The 19,754-nt window shown below is 44.8% G+C and overlaps 1 protein-coding gene across 2 annotated transcripts in view; it reads left to right on the top strand.

Moving 5' to 3' along the window:
• The window catches only part of TACC2 (transforming acidic coiled-coil containing protein 2), a 188,207-nt gene that overhangs the window by 53,082 nt on the left and 115,371 nt on the right, over positions 1-19,754 (top strand). For both annotated transcript variants that reach the window (XM_056529728.1, XM_056529727.1), the window contains exons 4-6: positions 3,951-4,111; positions 5,247-5,381; positions 8,999-13,798. In XM_056529728.1, coding sequence (XP_056385703.1) covers positions 3,951-4,111; positions 5,247-5,381; positions 8,999-13,798 — 5,096 coding nt within the window. The remainder of the gene's footprint in view (positions 1-3,950; positions 4,112-5,246; positions 5,382-8,998; positions 13,799-19,754) is intronic.

Below are 19,754 nucleotides of genomic sequence, written 5' to 3'. Positions count from 1 at the left end.
TCTTGGGCCACACCGCTCTGGGACCGCAATGACCCCGTCACTGCCTCTGTACACTCCTTCTTCTCGGAAATTCGAAGTGTCTTTGAGGAACCTGCCCGAGCCTCTTCTGCTGAGACTGCCTTGCTGAACCTGGTCCAGGGTAATTCTTCCGTTGGCGAGTACGCCATACAATTCCGTACTCTTGCTTCTGAACTATCCTGGAATAATGAGGCCCTCTGCGCGACCTTTAAAAAAGGCCTATCCAGCAACATTAAAGATGTTCTGGCCGCACGAGAAATTCCTGCTAACCTGCATGAACTCATTTATCTAGCCACTCGCATTGACATGCGTTTTTCTGAGAGACATCAAGAGCTCCGCCAGGAAAAAGACTTAGATCTCTGGGCACCTCTCCCACAGTCTCCGTTGCAATCTACGCTTAGGCCTCCCGCCGAGGAGGCCATGCAAGTGGATCGGTCTCGCCTGACCCAGGAAGAGAGGAATCGCCGTAGGGAAGAAAATCTTTGTCTGTACTGTGCCAGTACCGAACATTTCTTGGTGGACTGCCCTATCCGTCCTCCACGTCTGGGAAACGCACGCTCGCACCCAGCTCTCGTGGGTGTGGCGTCTCTTGATGCTAAGTCGGCTTCTCCACGTCTCACGGTGCCCGTACGGATTTCTCCTGCAGCCAACTCCTCCCTCTCAGCCGTGGCCTGCTTGGACTCCGGTGCCTCTGGGAATTTCATTCTGGATTCCTTGGTGAATAAATTCCGCATCCCGGTGACCCGTCTCGTCAAGCCACTCTACATTTCCGCGGTCAACGGAGTCAGGTTGGATTGCACCGTGCGTTACCGCACGGAGCCCCTCCTAATGTGCATCGGACCTCATCACGAAAAAATTGAGTTTTTGGTCCTCTCCAATTGCACTTCCGAAATTCTCCTTGGACTACCCTGGCTTCAACACCATTCCCCAACCCTGGATTGGTCCACAGGGGAGATCAAGAGCTGGGGTTCCTCTTGTTTCAAGGACTGCCTTAAACCGGTTCCCAGTACTCCCTGCCGTGACCCTGTGGTTCCCCCTGTAACCAGTCTCCCTAAGGTCTTTATGGACTCTGCCTGCCATAAGAAGTGCCTCTCCCCCCCTCCCAGTCCAGTCAGGCAAGCCTCGGTGCCTCCCCATGGCCCCCGTCCTGGTGTCACACTGCCCCGTGCCAGGCCTCGCCCTCTGCCCTCCCTCCCCATTCCCACTCCTGCTGTACTGCCTGCCGTTGAGGAAACCCTCCATTCTTTCCCGGTGTCCTCATCCCAGGGGAGGCAGTTACCGGACAAAGAGAAGGGGAGACCTAAGGGGGGGGGTACTGTTACGCCTAGCGCTCCGGGTCCCCGCTCCTCCCCGGAGCGCTTACGGCGTCTCTCTCTCCGCAGCGCCCCGGTCGGTCCCGCTGACCGGGAGCGCTGCACTGTCATGGCCGTCGCGGATGCGATTCGCACAGCGGGACGCGCCCGCTCGCGAATCGCATCCCAGGTCACTTACCCGTCCCGGTCCCCTGCTGTCATGTGCTGGCGCGCGCGGCTCCGCTCTCTAGGGCGCGCGCGCGCCAGCTCCCTGAGACTTAAAGGGCCAGTGCACCAATGATTGGTGCCTGGCCCAATTAGCTTAATTGGCTTCCACCTGCTCCCAGACTATATCTGTTCTCTGTCCCTGCACTCCCCTGCCGGATCTTGTTGCCTTAGAGCCTAGTGAAAGCATTACTGTGTTTGTCCATACTGTGTATTTGACCTCCTGCTATTCCTTATTGACTACGATTCTTGCTGCCTGCCCCGACCTTCTGCTACGTCCGACCTTGCTTTGTCTACTCCCTTGTACCGCGCCTATCTTCAGCAGTCAGAGAGGTTGAGCCGTTGCTAGTGGATACGACCTGGTCACTACCGCCGCAGCAAGACCATCCCGCTTTGCGGCAGGCTCTGGTGAACACCAGTAGTGACTTAGAACCGGTCCACTAGCACGGTCCACGCCAATCCCTCTCTGGCACAGAGGATCCACCTCCTGCCAGCCGGCATCGTGACATGAATATTTAGCCTGTTGCTGCTTGTGGAAGGTTATTCTGCTTCAGTTATATCTCTTTTCATTATTCTATTCTTATCCTTTGAGAAAGCCCAAGGCTGCATAATGTGGATGGAAATTTCATGTGAAAGTTTCACCTTTTCTCAATCTTCCCTTGTTTATCATTTTATTGTATTCATCTGAATGCAACAGCGAAGCCTCTGGGAATTGTATTATCTATATCCTTGCTCCATATTTCCAATGTCGCAGGTTTTGATGAATCTCGCCCAGTATGTTGAAGTGTCTTCATGACCACAAGTCTTTCATAAGACAACTCCTGTCTATATTATGGTATATGTATATTATAAAGGGGGGTCCCCCACTCCAACACCCCTTTTTTACTTTATGAGCCAGAACAGAGAGGCTATCTTTAAAGGGGTATTCCGGCCAAGGACATCTTATTCCCGATCCAAAGGATAGGAGATAAGATGGCTGATAGAGGTATGCCCACCACTGGGACCCCCCGCGATCTCTGTGCAGCACTCGCATTCTATGCGGGGCTGCTGCTCCAGTCTCGGAAACCTCTATCTTTCCGGGACTGGAGACGTGATGTCATGTCACGCCCCCTCCCATAGACATTAATAGAGTGGGCGAGGTGTGACATCACCATGGTGATGTGTGTGTGTGTGTATTTGTGTGGGGGGGGGGGGGGGAATCCCAGTGGCGTCCCCCCCCCCCGCAATCAAACATATTCTAAGATGTCTTTGCCTGGGTTAAATTCCAACTTTAATACACCTGAATATTCTTACTTATATACCTGCATATATATATATATATATATATATATATATATATATATATATATATTAGGCATTAATTCTGCTGAGAAGCATAGGATCACTGTGCATGTTTGTGGATTTGCGACCATGTCTGTTTTTCTCTACTTGAATTCAAATTAGTAAATTAATGTTTACGTATGTTCTATGTGTATTTTCATAGGTTTGGCATTACCGTATTTTTCGCCGTATAATACGCACTTTTTCTTCCCCAAAACTGGGGGGAAAAAGTCGGTGCGTCTTATACGGCGAATAAACCCCTATCGCGGCGGTCCCTGCGGCCATCAACGGCCGGGAACCCACGGCTAATACAGGACATCACCGATCGCGGTGATGCCCTGTATTAACCCTTCAGATGCGGCGATCAAAGCTGACCACCGCGTCTGAAGGGAAAGTGACACTAACCCGGCTGTTCAGTCGGGCTGTTCGGGACCGCCGCGATTTCACCGCCGCGGTCCCGAACAGCCCGACTGAATAGCCGGGTTAGTGCTTACAGGACACCGGGAGGGACCTTACCTGCCTCCTTGGTGTCTTCTCCGTTCAGGGATCCCCTGTATGGCCGGCGCTCTCCTTCCTTGTCCTCGCGTACGTGCGTCGGCGTGCGTAACGACGTGATGACGGCAACGGAGAGCAAGGATACCCGGCCGACAGCAGAGACGTTCCGGAGCAACGTGGACACGGCGACAGCGATGGAGCGACATCCAGGGCAGCGGTGACGGAGCGGCGGGGACACGTGAGTATTACCTGCTATGCAGTGGTCTTCAATCTGCGGACCTCCAGATGTTGCAAAACCACAACTTCCAGCATGCCCGGACAGCAAACGGCTGTCCGGGCATGCTGGGAGTTGTAGTTTTGCAACATCTGGAGGTCCGCAGGTTGAAGGCCACTACTGGGTTAAAAATCTTTATTTTTTTAGATTTTGCACCTATAAATTGGGTGCGTCTTATACGCCGGTGCGTCCTATAGGGCGAAAAATATATACCAAGTCCCTCACCCTGCAGGGTATTTCTTCCAAGTTTAACATTTGGAGTTAATGACAGGTACATGATATAGAAGTAGATTTTACTTTAGCCTATTCATTGTGTACTCTTACAGGAATTCCATCCATCTCTAGAAGCCATTCCTGGCCTATATCCTCAGTGGAATCCTGACAGTTACCAAGAACTTCAACAGGTGGAAGAAGAACAACAAGAGAAGGAAGAATCATTTCCCTCATTATTTTCCGAAAAGCTGAGTGCCTCTGCAACAAATTCAAGGTAAGAACTGAAAGTGTTTGTTTTTTGTGTTTTTGTTTTATTTTAGAAGCCTTTTGCACCTTATATATGCCTTATATGTGTTAAAGAGTATGCTCACCACTGAACACCACTGTACAACTTATATTTAATCATAATATACGTAACAAAGCATTCAATAACTTTGTAATATATAGCATTACTTATACCGATCTAGGGCTGTAGACTATGTTATACTTCAGAGCTGCTTTCACATTTCTGTTGTCATTGGAAATGGCCAGCAAAGTTTGTTGTCCGACATGACCTCATCAGATTAAAATGCAATGGAAAAGTTAATTCTCCCTACATTGGATTGTAGTATGGTGCCCGGTTGACATTTCCCAGAATGAAAATCAACAACATAAATTCTTTGAAAATACTAAACTATAAACAGATCCTGAGAGATTTCTTAGGCCTGCAGAATTGTGAGTGCAATGGACCGATTTATATGGACTGTGTCACAATACTCAACATATGATGGGGAAAACAGAAGCTAACAAGCAGCAGGGATTATTTAAATGAGTACTCCGCCCCTAGACATCTTATCCCCTATCCAAAGGATAGGGGATAAGATGTCAGATCGTGGGGGTCCTGCCGCTGGGGACCCCCGGGATCTCGGCTGCAGCACACACCTGTTGCGGCTTCCGGCAGCGCTGGAGGCTCTCATCCTAACGCCTCACGACCACGGTGACTGGAGATCGTGACGTCACGCCCTGCCCCCTCAATGCAAGTCTATGGGAGGGGGCGTGATGGCTGTCACGCCCCCTCGCATAGACTTTTATTGAGGGTGTGTGGTCGTGACGTTATGAGCAGGATGTGGCCATGATGTCACGTGATGCATATTTCTGGGGTCCTGTCGCTGGATAGGGGCTAAGATGTCTAGGGGCAGAGTACCCCTTTAACAGTAAAACTCTGAACTGACATTGAATTTACTTGAAAACTGTGGAACTGCTCTCTCATTCTTTCCATATGAGTTGATGTTCTTACAAGTTGAAAGTTGAGGACATGGAAAGTTTTAGTGGACAATACATAGTTTGGAAAAAAGGAATAATTTGCTTATAGTGTTTATTCAGCATGGACACCTATTTCCCTCTGTTTAGTGATCCTTTTGTTTTCCCAGGAGCGGTGACGTTACATTGCAGCATAGTGTTTGGGGGGAAGGACAGCTGCTTCCTGCCCTTCCGCAGACTGATCTTTATATAGAGGGACTGGAATATAAAGAATCTGGGCAGATTTCACAGCCTGGCACCATCAGGTATCATTATTATTATGTGCATAACTCTAAAGGGACTTGTGTTTTTTTATCTAACAGCTGAGAGCTTGGACTGAACTATTTAAAGAAAAAAAAGCAATAATTCTTTACTGGAGAATAGCCTGAGCTTGTCGTATTGCACGCTGAGTATGCTTACAATGACTCTTCTACCAGGAGTTAAATATGCTGCAAGCCAAGAACTTGTCTTGTACAAACCTGCTGCATTCTTGGTGCTCTTAATCCAGGATAAGTATTAACATTCAGCAAGAAACATAAAACATAGAAATGAATCCATAGAATATACAGAGTGTTGCTAAATAAACTTTGGTATTGATGATATTAATTCCTGCCTTAGTTTTAGCCTATATTGGAAATGAACACAATCCCTGTTTATAGGGACAAATCATTTTACTAGATGTATCCCTATAATAAATCCACAACTCTGTGGGGTTTTGGGAATTTAAATGAGAAAACTTTTATTCTGGCATTATGCCTGGGCTGCCACAACTAACTAAAATAATAAACCTTAACTTACCTTTCGCAACTCCCCTGGTGCTGTTAGTATTGTGTCCCATTCTCCAGCCTCAGTCTTCTTCCTGCTTTTGGACTGCCTCTCAGCTAATCACCAGCATCCTTTTCCTAATCTCCTTTAAGGAGTTTTTTAGACTAGTGGGCCCCTGCATAGTGCCAAGACATGTCTCTGCATTTTGATGTGATTTGCATAAACATTGCAAAATGCCCCTAGTTTTCTGCAAATCAGAGTAAATTTGTGGTGTTTCATTTGCAAGGTCTAAAAAGATTAAACCTGATAATATTTACTTTTAACTTTAGGTGGACCCTCAGATTTGTTTCTACTGGTGGGCCTTATGCATCCATGTTCAAAACTGGGTGATGGTTTTATCTTCTGATTAGCAGAATGGAGTCGCAGCAGTGCCTCCTAGCTTACTGTGTCCCCTTTACTTGCAGTTCTAGACATGGCAGTATTGATTCAAATGTCTGCATCTGGCACTGTAGTTCAGTCTATTAAAGGGGTAGTCCGGCCCTAATACATCTTATCCCCTATCCAAAGGACAGGGGATAAGATGTCTGATCGCTGGGGTCCCGCTGCTGGGGACCCCCACAATCTGTCTTTCAGCACCCACCTTTGCAAGCTCTCCGCAGCGCTGGAGGCTCCGAGTGTGCAGTGTGATGACTTCATGACTCCGCTCCTGTGTGATGTATTGCCATGCCCCCTCCCATAGGTGTCACACCCCCTCCCATAGAGCGGGGCGTGACGTCACATGGGGCAGAGTCGTGGCACTCGGAGCATCCAGCGCCTTTGAAGAACTTGCAAAGGTGGATGCTGAATGACAGATTGCGAGGGTCCCCATCAGCGGGACCCCCTTGATCAGACATCTTATCCTCTATCCTTTGGATAGGGGATAAGATGTATTAGGACCGGAGTAGCTCTTAAGGGGTTAAGGGTATGTTCACACGATGGAATTTCTTTGTGGAATTCCACATTAGAATATTATGATATCCATGGGATTCTGCCACACTGTGCACACTGGAATTTCCGCAGCAGATGCTTCTTCTGCGGAAATCCCGATTCTGGAGTCCGCAGAAAGAATAGACATGTCTATTCTTTCCGCGGCGTCTGCACAGAAATACATCGTCTGTGTGACGGCACATTTCCGAGCAGTCCTAGCGCCAGCTCACTGCTGTCGGGAGAATGTCTGCATGGAAATTCTCTGTGCAAATATTCTCCGATATGAGCATAGCCTCACACAGGCAGCAGGCTAAGTGTGTCTAAACTGCAGTAAACAGCCAAACACATATGAATGTTGTTCTGTTGAGAAACGTAGTAAAGGCGCTAGTTGGTTCTTCGCTCTGCTGATCAGTTGGAATCCTGGGATTGGTGACACTGCTACCAATCACATAAATCACAAATTTCTAACCAATCCTAAGGATAGAAAATCCCTTTAAGGTCAGGTAGATATTGACAAAACCAGGCCCACGACACACAGCCTATGGCCACATTTTTTTAAATGATGGCATTACCAGCAAAATGCTGCATTTGTTGGCCATGGTATCACATCTATAGGGCAGCAGGAGAACCTGGCCTAAGCAGAACAAGCATATAATACTACCTAAGTTAGGTGGAATAATTCGAAATAGTCAACTTCCAAATGTAATATGCAATATTTGAGCATATAGAGGTTGTAGAGTATAGTCCCCGATTGAGACACCTCTGGATTACCATTGGGCAGTTCTGATGTTTCATCACAATGGCTGCACTGATTATGCCTGAGAAAGAAGCAATACGACCCAGCGTCACTCGATAAAACTTCAAACTTTTATTGAGCCATTTAAAATTCCATGATGCAGGACAATGAACACAACCTAACTGTGACCACACCACTGAATCGGTAATTAACGGTGCGCATGTGCCCGAAACGCGTCCGCCTTCGGTCACAGTTAGGTGGTGTGCATTGTCCTGTATCATAGAATTTTAAATGGCTTTTAAATAAAAGTTCAAAGTTTTATCGAGTGACGCTGGATCATATTGCTTCTTTCTCATGGATTATGTGCATCACTAGACCGGGTGAGGATCCGTGCGACACAAGAGGGAGGTGAGCTGAACAACTTGTGACTTTGTATGTGCTTGCTACTGATTATCCCTCTATCATCTCCTTCCTGCTTGGATCACTTGGTTTATTACTGTCTTTAAAGAGAACCTGACATCACCTCCAAGCCTCCCAAACCACAAGTCATCAGAGCAGTCCCTGGCAGCTTCTTCCCACCCCAATGACTTATGGTTTGGGTAGCATGAGGTCAGGTTCTCTCTACTATATAGCCAAAATTTCACAGTGAAGAAAGAAGACATTTATTGGACATAGCTAATGTTAACACTATGTTTTCTCAAAGCAAATGACATCACTATTGTAGATCTTGTTAGCATTTGCAAGTTTAATTGCAACAGACATTGTTTTAACTGTATAGAGCTTATTCATGTTTCTTAATGCTTTGCATGCTAAACTGGCTGCTCCTCTACGTGTTGTAGACTTCTGGTGTTTCGGGGTATATCCTTTTCTGCAGTTATATTTGCCTTGATTCCTTCTGTTTGGCTTGAGTCCAGCACTGTTAGGCTGTTTTGCTGTCTAGCAGTGTCCTCTATCTGGGCACACAGATCTCATTCATATCTTACTGGTAGCTAGATAGCATCTCAGACACATGCTAGTATTATGCAGTCCTTTGGCTTTGCATATTAAAAGTTGAATTATTGCATGTTGTTTTGTTGCTGTTTTGAGATCTTCGAAAACTGTATTTATTAGCTTTGGTCTAATATTGATGACCATCCATGACACTCACATAGTAACCAATCAGAGTATTTTATTATTGTAAGTAGAGGATGTGAAATCCAATGTTAGGCTGTTATTGGTTATTGCAAAGTTCTGTGTGCCAGTTTTCCTACATGTCTTGACTATCTTACACGTGTTGCATGGATCTGCATCTTCAGCTTCATGGTGTTTTTGCTTGGTGTTCGGTTTTAGACTGCATCCGCCTCTTTTCCTGCAATGTGCTTATCCATATTTCTCAGGGGACTGAATTATTTGAACCATTTACTTTGTTAACTGCAGAACCCTCACCATTGAAGAAGGATCAAGGGATGAAGAACTTTCTACATCAGAAGATATAGGATTAATAGGGATTCTTAGAGAATGGGGACAGCAAGTATCGCCAGAAATGGTCTTTAAAGAAAAGGAGGAAATTATGCAACCAGAGATACCGGAGATGCCAAACCTAGCACAATATTTATTGGAAAAACAAGATCCAGATACTGATATATCATCTGTAAGTAAATTTAAGAGCAATGATGCTATAATGCAGGGTGACTTCAGTCTTGGCAGTCCAAGTGTTCTTCCTCTGACTTCCACACCACAGCTGATTCCAGCATCCATGGAATTATTCTCAAGGAATGCAGCACTGTCTCCGCCAGTTGGAATGTTCCAAGAACCAGACAACACCTGTAAGCATACAAAAGAAGATAGCAAGGATAGTAATACTGATCAGGGAGAACAGAAAGGATCATGGAATAGTAGAACTTTAACTACAGATGGTGTAAATAGCCAGACATGGGGGCAGAGCCACTTAATCTTGCCTTTTACAACAGATGGGAGCTCAGACAATGATAAAGATAAACTCCCTATACCACTCAGCCTTAAAAAAGAGAGAGAATCCCCTACCACTGAGAGCTCTCAGCCCAATCTGGTGGTGTCAGAGCTCAATACTTTTTGTGATAATCTTGTTACATCATTGGTTAATCAACAACCTCTGCTTGGGGTGACAGAACCAGAAAGTCTTCAGGGACAGATGGGTGAGACAACAGGCTATTACTGTTCTCCTTTTAATCTACCTGATAAGTTAGAGGTAGACAATGAGGAATGGCATGACGCAACAGGATATGTAAAAGAGACAATGTTGGCAGAAAACATTCAACCTGAAAGTGCAAAACATAATGATAGTGAGGAGCATGGCTTGCTAAAGACGTCCACAATAGATGATGGGAATTTTACAAGTAAAGACATGATAAACTATGAAGTAAAGACAAAGGATTTGAAAAATAGCATTGAAAATGACATTTCTGCTAATCAATTGCCCCTCGACATTATTCAAAGTCCAATAATACCTGAGACAGAAAATACCTTATATACTCCTATTTACATGACTGACAGTCTAAATGAGGGCATAAATCAGGTTACTCTGGAAGGCACTGCAGTCCTTGTAGATACATCTCTGGACCCACCACACGAGAAAACTTCAAGTGATCCAATACAAATAGTCAACCAGACCAAAACAGTTAAAGATATTCCATCTCCGATCTCTGTGACTAATTTACTTTTAGAAGATGTGCCAACCTTTTGCCTGAATTCTGCAGAACTACATCTGGCAGCACCAAGTCCAGATATAAAGGAAGGCATTGCAATAGGTGCAGCCATATCTAGTAAAGACCAAACACTCATTTCACTATCCCTTGAGGAGGATGAAAACACTCCTACAAGCCATACTGTACTGATATCTCAGCAAAATACTGAATTTATTCCACTGAGCCTTACTGGGAATGAGTTGACAACAGTGAGACTTAGTATGGACATGGAGAAAGTGACCACCGGAGAAAAGGGTAATACTGGATATGGTGTCAATAAGGGCGTAGGTGCAAACACCCATCAGAAAAATACATTAAACACTGATACAGACAGTAATTTATCTATTTCGGCAAGCTCTCATAATATAGGACACTCCCTGGGCACGTCAGAAGAATCTTTCCATGCAGTTTCTGAAACTTTTTCAAAAGGAGAAGAGGTGAATTTTCTCCCTCCACAGGAGCATTGTCATGAGAATAAGCCAGACCATAAATATTTATGTCCGAATGAAGAAAGTTTGCCAACTGAAAAGTCTGAGACATTTTCAGTAGAAACCAAAATGGAGACTAGCCAAAACCAAAGTGGAAATGACATCTGTTTAAATACTATGCATCAAAGACAAAATCCTGATATTAATGCAATGCTACAATCATCTATCCTGTCTGATGTGGAAAACCTGAACCACAGGCCAGATTGTACCCTAGGGGAGTCATCCAAGGTTCAGCTAGAGCAGAATGTGTCTGTCATAACTCCAGTAGAGTTTAAAATAGTAGACGCTAGCCCAAACCTGGAAAGCAGGTCTACAAAGAAAAAGGAGGTTCCCATGATCACATTGAGTCAGCAAGAAATCGCGTCCTCAGAGGACACTCCCTACCTTGACAATGCTTTGTACCCTAGCAAAGCCCTTGAGGAGAAAGTGCAAGATGAACCTTTAGCATCAACATCAGAGCCTTTGGAATACATATCAGATTCTCCTTCCACGAGTGATGAAACAGGCAAATCCTTTTCTACAACTTTTAAAGAAGCTGGCATTATGGATACTATAGATGCTTTGGGGCTCTTGGAGAACAACATTTTGCTATGCAGTCAGCAAGGTAAAGGCATGATACCAGAAAAGAAACAGTCCTTGAAAAGTTTAGAACTTTCTTCTGACATAGATGACAATACCGAGGATGAAATACCTGCCACTCTAGCTCAACTAGAAGAGTCTCCAGATGCTGGTACACAACACATACTAAATAATAAGTCAACCCAACTTCAGAGAGCAGGTGACAACTTCAGTGCCACAGAAACACAAAAGGATGGCTTTACAGAGAAACCCCATACTGAGATAGATGTTGGCACTATGGATGAAGTTGAAGTAGTAGCTTTTCCCACAGATCTACGTAATACAGAGAATGCAGCTAATCTCCAGTGTGGTCCAGTCCAGAACCTTCAGCCTGAACATACACAATTATCCACATTATCAGCACCAGATAAGAACCTTTCATCTGATCATGAAGTTTTAGATGTTCCTATTCAACCCAGTGATAATGAAAACAATGGGAACCCTTTACCATCCATTTGTTCAGAAGCTGAAACCCAGGTATGTGATGATCGTACAGTCAAGATTGAACAATCTGATAAAACTGAAAGTATTTCTAGTAAAAATGTATCTGAAGAGATCCTTAAAAACACAGATGAGGATCATCAGGTTTTGTCTACAGATATTAAACCTATTATTGACACCACTGAGGCATCAGTTCTTAACAACTCTGATATTGAAGCAGTTCAATCTTTTACTGCCCATAGGAATTATCCTGAAGAAACTGAGAATGCCGAAGATCTGATTGCATGTTCCTTTGCATTTGTAGAGGAACAACAGCCTACAGAAGAATCAGATCTTCCTAGATTATTGGTAAAAGAAAAAGACTCCAAGCCTTACCTTCTGTCCGAAGCTGAACCAACTGCAAAATCACAGAGTTTAATAGAGGAAGCAAATGAGCAAGATAAGAAAAATTGTAAAAATGATGTACAAGAGTCCAAACAAGAGATTGAATTATGTCCGTCAGTTTCGGATGACCACAAAGATATTCTGCATGGCATTCAGACGGATGGTTGTGTAGTGTCTATAGCTGAAAAAGATCAGTTAGAAAGAGATTTACCTTTTAACTCCGTACAAATGGAATGTACCAATGCACATAGTGTTAGCACAGAAAAATCACAGGAAGCATTTCACATTCTGCATCATAATACACTTAAGGAAGTACACCCTCAAGAGAAACATCCTGAAATGGCTTTTGAAAGAATACTTAACCTCAGTCCTGAGGGAAAAGTAATGACCCATAGTTCTCAGGAGCACACAAGCGATGCGGTCAAGGATACTGTAAGCACAGAAATTGTCCCAGAACAGAATGCAATTGATATTCTCAATACAGATTCAGTGGGTACAACCTCCAAGGCCCACAATGGTTACATGAAGAGTTTAGAATCTGCTCTTGAGCAGCATGCCCCCTCCAAAGACGAGACTGAATTTCCTTCAACAGAACCAAGTCAGATAAGTTTAGGAACGACAACTGCTGACTCTAAACTAGTGAAACCTTGTGAAGAAGCAGAAGCACCCAACATCATCAGTTCTGGGGCTTGTGATGGACATGAAATGACTCTTTCAGCCTTACAACCTCTTCTAGAAGAGAATAAACAGAACTATGAAGATACAACAATAAAATCACAAATGATCAACAATGACTTGACATCTGATCATCTAAAACTTGTACCTGAAGAAAAGGAAAATAAAGCATGTGAAGCTATATCAGAGAAGTCTGACCCTACTATAATAGAAGTACACATTGTTTCAGAAAAGACAGAAGCGCTCATTTCTGATCAATTAACTGTTAAAGAGACAGATATTCTTTCTGACATGTCAGGTTTCACAGTTAAGGAGACAGCAATCCTATCTGATGAACCACATTTTCCTTCAGAGCAGGCAAATGATGTATCTACAGCCATAAGCCGTCCTTGTGATGACTTGGCAATTTCAGAGCCGTCTGCAAGTTCTGCAGAGTCTAGTATTCCAAAAAATACAGTTCATCCAGAACTAGTCAGTGAAGAATGTAGTCATTGTCCAGATGAAAAAGTAAATTTACAGAAAATAGAACAACCTGAACAAATGGTACTATCTGCAAACCAAGAAAAAGTATGCACAGTCTTTGGACCAGCAGAAGTTGACCAAAGCGAAGACAAGAAACATTCTACTACTTCACTAACTGAAACTGATCTACCAGTTTCTGACCTTATTTTTTCTAGTGCTTCTCAAGAAAAGTCACTTTCTTCTCCAAGTGAACCAGGACCTTCTTCTCCAGTGATTAGAAGCCCAACTTTTCCAACATCAGATTCTTATAGCTTTACCCAGAAACTGCGGAGTGTCCTCCACTCTGATCGGCCAGTCACCAAAAAGACTGTGAAAGTTACCCCGCCTGAGCCACTGGAGCTCCCCTCAAGTCCAAGGATGCTTCCAGGAGGAGCCACCAGTGAAAGGTATCCTAGTAATTCTGTTTCTTTAATATGTTTTCTAGAGATTTTAGCTAATACAGTATACATCTAGTAATGTGTATGTGGTTAGTAATTTGGCTGTGGCAACACTTCAACTGTGAGTTGTAGTGTAACTTTAGTTATTCTCTATGAGGGGCATTTACTAATCTTTTACTATGTAGTCTGGTTTTTACCCTGTTTTTTTCTACTTCATTTTTGACTGTGCGACAAATTTACTAAATTGTTGCACGGCATTAATAAATTTGGCACACATAGGCAAAAGTGGGAAATTTACTTCATGTAGTAGAAAAAATTGTCTGTTCCTTTTTCCTGCTGTCTGAATAGGTTTGGCTGCTAGATTTCCTTCTGGATCTTTTGTTTTTGATTTTTTTTAGCTTTTTCACCACATCTAAATAATTCAATAACTAAATTGTAGTCATGGCTCAGAATAGTGGTAAACGGCGTTTAGTGTGTGTTTATTACATTTTTTTAACACAGTTTTTTTCTCCCTAAATGTACTTACACTTTTTTTTTTTTTTTTTGTTACTTTTTCTACAGATCCGTGTATCCTGTGGACTCCTTCGGATTTGGTGGACTACTTCGACAACCAGCGTTTTTCTTTGCTTAATGTTAATAAAATGGTTAATGAGGGCTTGTGGGGGAGTGTTTTTTTGTAATAACATTTTATTTAAACCTGTTGTGTTTGCTTTTTTTTTTACTTTACTAGACAGGCTTAGTAGTGGAAGCTGTCTTATAGACGGAGTCCATTACTAAGCCGGTGTTGGCATTAGCCACAAAAACAGCGAGTGCTAACCCCCAATTATTACCCCAGTACCCAACACCACAGGGGTGCCGGGAAGAGCCAGTACCAACAGGCCCGGAGCGTCAAAAATGGTGCTCCTGGGCCTAGGCGGTAACAGGCTGGCGTTATTTAGGCTGGGGAGGGCCAGTAACAATGGTCCTCGCCCACCCTGGTAACGTCAGGCTGTTACTGTTTGGTTGGTATTTGGCTGAGAATAAAAATAGGGGGGACCCTATGTGTTTTTTAAAAATATTTAATTATTTATTTAAAAAAAAAAAAAAAACGCATAGGGTCCCCCCTATTTTCATTCTCAGCCAAATATCAACCTTAACAGTAACAGCCTGACGTTACCAGGGTGGGCGAGGACCATTGTTACTGGCCCTCCCCAGCCTAAATAATGCCAGCCTGTTACCGCCTAGGCCCAGGAGCGCCATTTTTGACGCTCCAGGCCTGTTGGTATCGGCTCTTCCCGGCACCCCTGTGGCGTTGGGTACCGGGGTAATAATAGGGGGTTAGCGCTAGCTGTTTTTGTGGCTAACGCTAAGCCCAGCTGAGTAATGGACTCCGTCTATAAGACAGCTTCCACAACAGGTTTTAAAAAAAATGTTATTACAAAAAACACTCCCCCACAAGCCCTCGTTAACCATTTTATTAAAATCAAACAAAGAAAAACGCTTGTCATCGAGGTACTCCACCGAATCCGAAGGAGTCCACAGGATACACGGATCTGAAATGAGAAGAAAAAAAAAATGGGTTAGTACATTTATTATCACCTGCTCACACATCTCCCGCCCCGCACGACTACAACTGCCAGCATGCCCTTACAGTAAGGACATGCTGGGAGTTGTAGTTGTGTGGTGCAGGAGATGTGTGGGCAAGTGACAAGCTTGTCCCCTGCCCCCAGCTTCAGGACTACAACTCCCAGCATGCCCTTACAGTAAGGTGGGGCGGAGGCCTGGCACAGTGTTTCCCAACCTGGGACTTGTAGTTTTGCAACATCTGGAGGCACCCTGGTTGGGAAACACTGTTTTAGGCCAGTGTTTCCCAACCAGGTTGCCTCCAGATGTTGCAAAACTACAACTCCCAGCATGCCTGGACAGTCAAAGGCTGTCTAGGCATGCTGGGAGTTGTAGTCTTGCAACATCTGGAGGCACCCTGGTTGGGAAACACTCTTTTAGGCAAGTGTTTCCCAACCAGGTTGCCTCCAGATGTTGCAAAACTACAACTCCCAGCATGCCTGGACAGCCAAAGGCTGTCTAGGCATGCTTGTAGTTGTAGTCTTGCAACATCTGGAGGCACCCTGGTTGGGAAACACTGGCCTAAAACAGTGTTTCCCAACCAGGGTGCCTCCAGATGTTGCAAAACTACAACTCCCAGCATGCCTGGACAGCCAAAGGCTGTCTAGGCATGCTGGGAGTTGTAGTCTTGCAACATCTGGAGGCACCCTGGTTGGGAAACACTGGCCTAAAACAGTGTTTCCCAACCAGGGTGCCTCCAGATGTTGCAAAACTACAACTCCCAGCATGCCTGGACAGCCAAAGGCTGTCCAGGCATGCTGGGAGTTGTAGTCTTGCAACATCTGGAGGCACCCTGGTTGGGAAGCTTGGGCAACTTACCGGCTTCTGTAGGATCCAGCGCCGCACGACAGTGCCGCCCGACGATCTCCGTCACCGATCGTCGCTGGAGCCTCGGAAGGGTAAGTGAACGTCTTCGCCGGTCCCCTTCAGCTGTTTAGTTTTGCAACAGCTGGAAGACTACAGTTTACAGACCACACACCAGTGGTCTGCAAACTGTGGCCCTCCAGCTGTTGCAAAACTACAACTCCCAGCATGCCTGGACAGCCAAAGGCTGTCCAGGAATGCTGGGAGTTGTAGTCTTGCAACATCCGGAGGCACCCTGGTTGGGAAACACTGTTTTAGGCCAGTGTTTCCCAACAAGGGTGCCTCCAGCTGTTGGAAAACTACAACTCCCAGCATGCCTGGACAGCCAAAGGGTGTCCAGGCATGCTGGGAGTTGTAGTCTTGCAACATCTGGAGGCACCCTGGTTGGGAAGCTTGGGGAACTTACCGGCTTCCGTAGGATCCAGCGCTGCACGACATTGCCGCGCGGCAGTGCCGCCCGACGATCTCCGTCAGCGATCGTCGCTGGAGCCTCAGAAGGGTAAGTGAACGTCTTCGCCGGTCCCCTTCAGCTGTTTAGTTTTGCAACAGCTGGAGGACTACAGTTTACAGACCACACACCAGTGGTCTGCAAACTGTGGCCCTCCAGCTGTTGCAAAACTACAACACCCAGCATGCCCTGACAGCCAAAGCCTTTGGCTCTCAGGGCAGGAGCCCGGGCTGAGATTACAGTGCAGCCGCCCGGGCTCCTCATACGGCCTCCCCGCTACCCCCCCCCCCCCTTGTCTCCCGCCCGCGCCGCTCAGCTCCCGCTGCTACAAGACTACAACTCCCAGCATGTCCTCACTGTAAGGGCATGCTGGCACTTGTAGTCTTGCAACAGCAGACAGGTGGGAGTTGTGTGGCGCTGGCAGGTGAGAGGGAGGGGGATGTAAATCACTGTAGTGTCCCGGTAGCGCAGTGAGGGTAGTGGGGAGAAAGTATGTCGGAGCCCGGGCGGCAGTAGCTTTTCCTGCTCCATGTTGGAGCTGGAGTAAATTTAGTCATTTTTTACGGCCGTCGCGACAGTTTATTGCGCAACTGCGACTGTCTCAGTTAATAAATACCTGACCACTGCAAGTAAAAACTGAAAACTTGCGTAAATCAAGCGGGGAAAAAAATTTGACTTTCTAGCTCTTGCTAGAGAAAGTCGCACAAAAAATAGGGTAGGCGCAATTGCGACAATTTTGCGTCAAAAATAGTCAGAAAAAAATGACTAAACCCCTTAGTAAATGCCCCTCTATGAGTTTAAAACATACACATGACCTTGCACAAGACACAGATGGAAAATTTGCAATAGTCATAAATCACTTGGGTTTTTTACTGATAGGAAATTATTAATGTCACATTGTAACTGTGATAATATAATTACAGCTTTATACCCTTTATAAATGACTTTCTATACCAATAGAGAACGATCGCTAGTTTGAAAAGTAATTGGCAAGGATCTAATGACCATTTCCATCAGTACTAACCTCTCTACAGAGTTCACTAAAATGAATTAATGGGTATACGAGCATTCTAGCCCTTCGGAGAGGGGCTTCCTATGAAAAATACACCTTCACATCAATTACATTTTTTACTGTATTGCTAAAATATGTTTGTAATTGCTTGTTGTTTCTTTTTCTTTTTTATGACAACATGTATGTACACAAATTCATGTATTTTAGTACTGAGTAAGCTGCCAGATGCCTTTCTGTTGTTATTCTGTCAGACAACTCCATCACTGGCCATGTCTGTCTTCACCTGAATGTCCATCAGATCAGAGTATCAACGTTAATTGGATCAGATTTTAGCTTAGACAAGTGTTTAGAAGATAAGAGACTGGAAACTGAGCCGTCAGAGAGCCCTGATGGAATTGACACTGAACGGCACCAAGCTGCTTGTTATGTGTTGTATTAAATGCATACTGCAAAAGCCATGTAATTCCGTTTACCAATTTTTTTTATAACTCTAGCCTTTAAAGGGGTTATCCTGCCTTCTACATTTGCTGGTCTATCCTCAGGATAGACCATTAACATAAGATTTGACATATCCTCCTATCAGTTGGCACTCAGGTTTTCCAGCTTCTGCACCTGCATTGCTGTATTATTAGTAGAAGGGTTGCAGGGTACTGCAGTGTTGCCCCATTCACTTGGATCAACTGAAGAAATGCCACCACTATTTGGATAACCCCTTCTTATTTAAATGAATATGTGATTATTTGTACAGTACAATCCCATTCAGTGTGAGGGCTGTCAGTATAAGGGTATGTTCACACTGAGGCTTTGGGGTGGAAATCACGCACAAGGTTTCCTCCCCAAAACACAGTTTTTTTCCGCTCAGAATTAGCAGCAATTTCGCGCGGAATTGGCATGGAAATCGCGCGGAATTCCGCGCGGAAATGCAGGTTTCATGCGGAGGAGGAGTATCAAGTATTTCTATGCATAGCATTTTTTTTTCATGCGGGAATTCCGCGCAAATTCCGCGTGGAAATGCTTCTGACTCAAAAAATAATAATAACATTGATCTCTATGGGAGAACGACGCTGATTCCACCTGAAAGAAAGAACATGTTCTTTCTTCAAGCGGAACAGACTTCCTTGTCAGAATTCTGCTTGAGGAAATTCCTCAGTGTGAACAGAGGGGCAGAAAATCTGCACAGCTCTATGGGGATTTTCACTGCTGAATGATTTGGAAAAAGAGGAAAAAGCGAGCAGATTACTCGTGGAAATTCCTCTCCAATTCCTCAGTGTGAACATACCCGAACTATAAGGAAACCTTGCATTATAGTTTATTAGGTTCAAGTTCATTTCTTTCAGCATAAGGCCTTGTTGTCATCAGTGTCATGACTTCAGGGAAGAACGCAACATTTTTTATTCTGCCACGCCATTCCCACATATCACCATACTGTTACCAAATAAAAAATAGACAACACAGACCAACAGACCCATACAATGGTACATACCAGCTCTACACAGTTTTTGAAAACCGTATAAATGGTTATTGTGCAGTTACTTTCAATATCTTTCATATATATCTGGGCCAGACCACCAGGGGATGAATTATTTTAGCCACAACTGATCTTAGAGGAACCTGCCAGACAAACATCTTAGACTCTGCACTTTTCCAGAACCCACCTTACCTTTCCCCATGTATGTGTCCAAAAAAACAGTAATAATGGCCCCATGGTGTTCCACGCAGTGAAGTGGGTAGGAAAGTGGGTTGGGGAAAGGGAAGGTAGGCTTCCCCAATAGGTAGGTAGACCACTCCAGTATGTAGTTTCCCTGGTGCCACCAGTATGTAGTTACCCTAAAAGGGAGTTTCCTCAATGTATAGCTGTTCCCAGAAGATAGTTTCTATGTAGGTCCCAAGTTTTCTCTGTAGTTTCCTCCTGCATATGGAATGCAGTAGGTAGTTCCCCCTGTAGATAGGCCCCAACTAGGTAGGTTTCCTTTGTAGATAGGCACAAGTTGGTAGTTTTCTGCTTTAGATAGGCCTCAGTAGGTAGGTTTCCCCATCTC

This window comes from Hyla sarda, chromosome 7 (assembly GCF_029499605.1).
Source record: "Hyla sarda isolate aHylSar1 chromosome 7, aHylSar1.hap1, whole genome shotgun sequence".
NCBI classification, from domain to species: Eukaryota; Metazoa; Chordata; class Amphibia; order Anura; family Hylidae; genus Hyla; species Hyla sarda.
The sequence above is the reverse complement of the archived record's forward strand: the minus strand, read 5'-3'. Positions and strand labels throughout refer to the sequence as shown.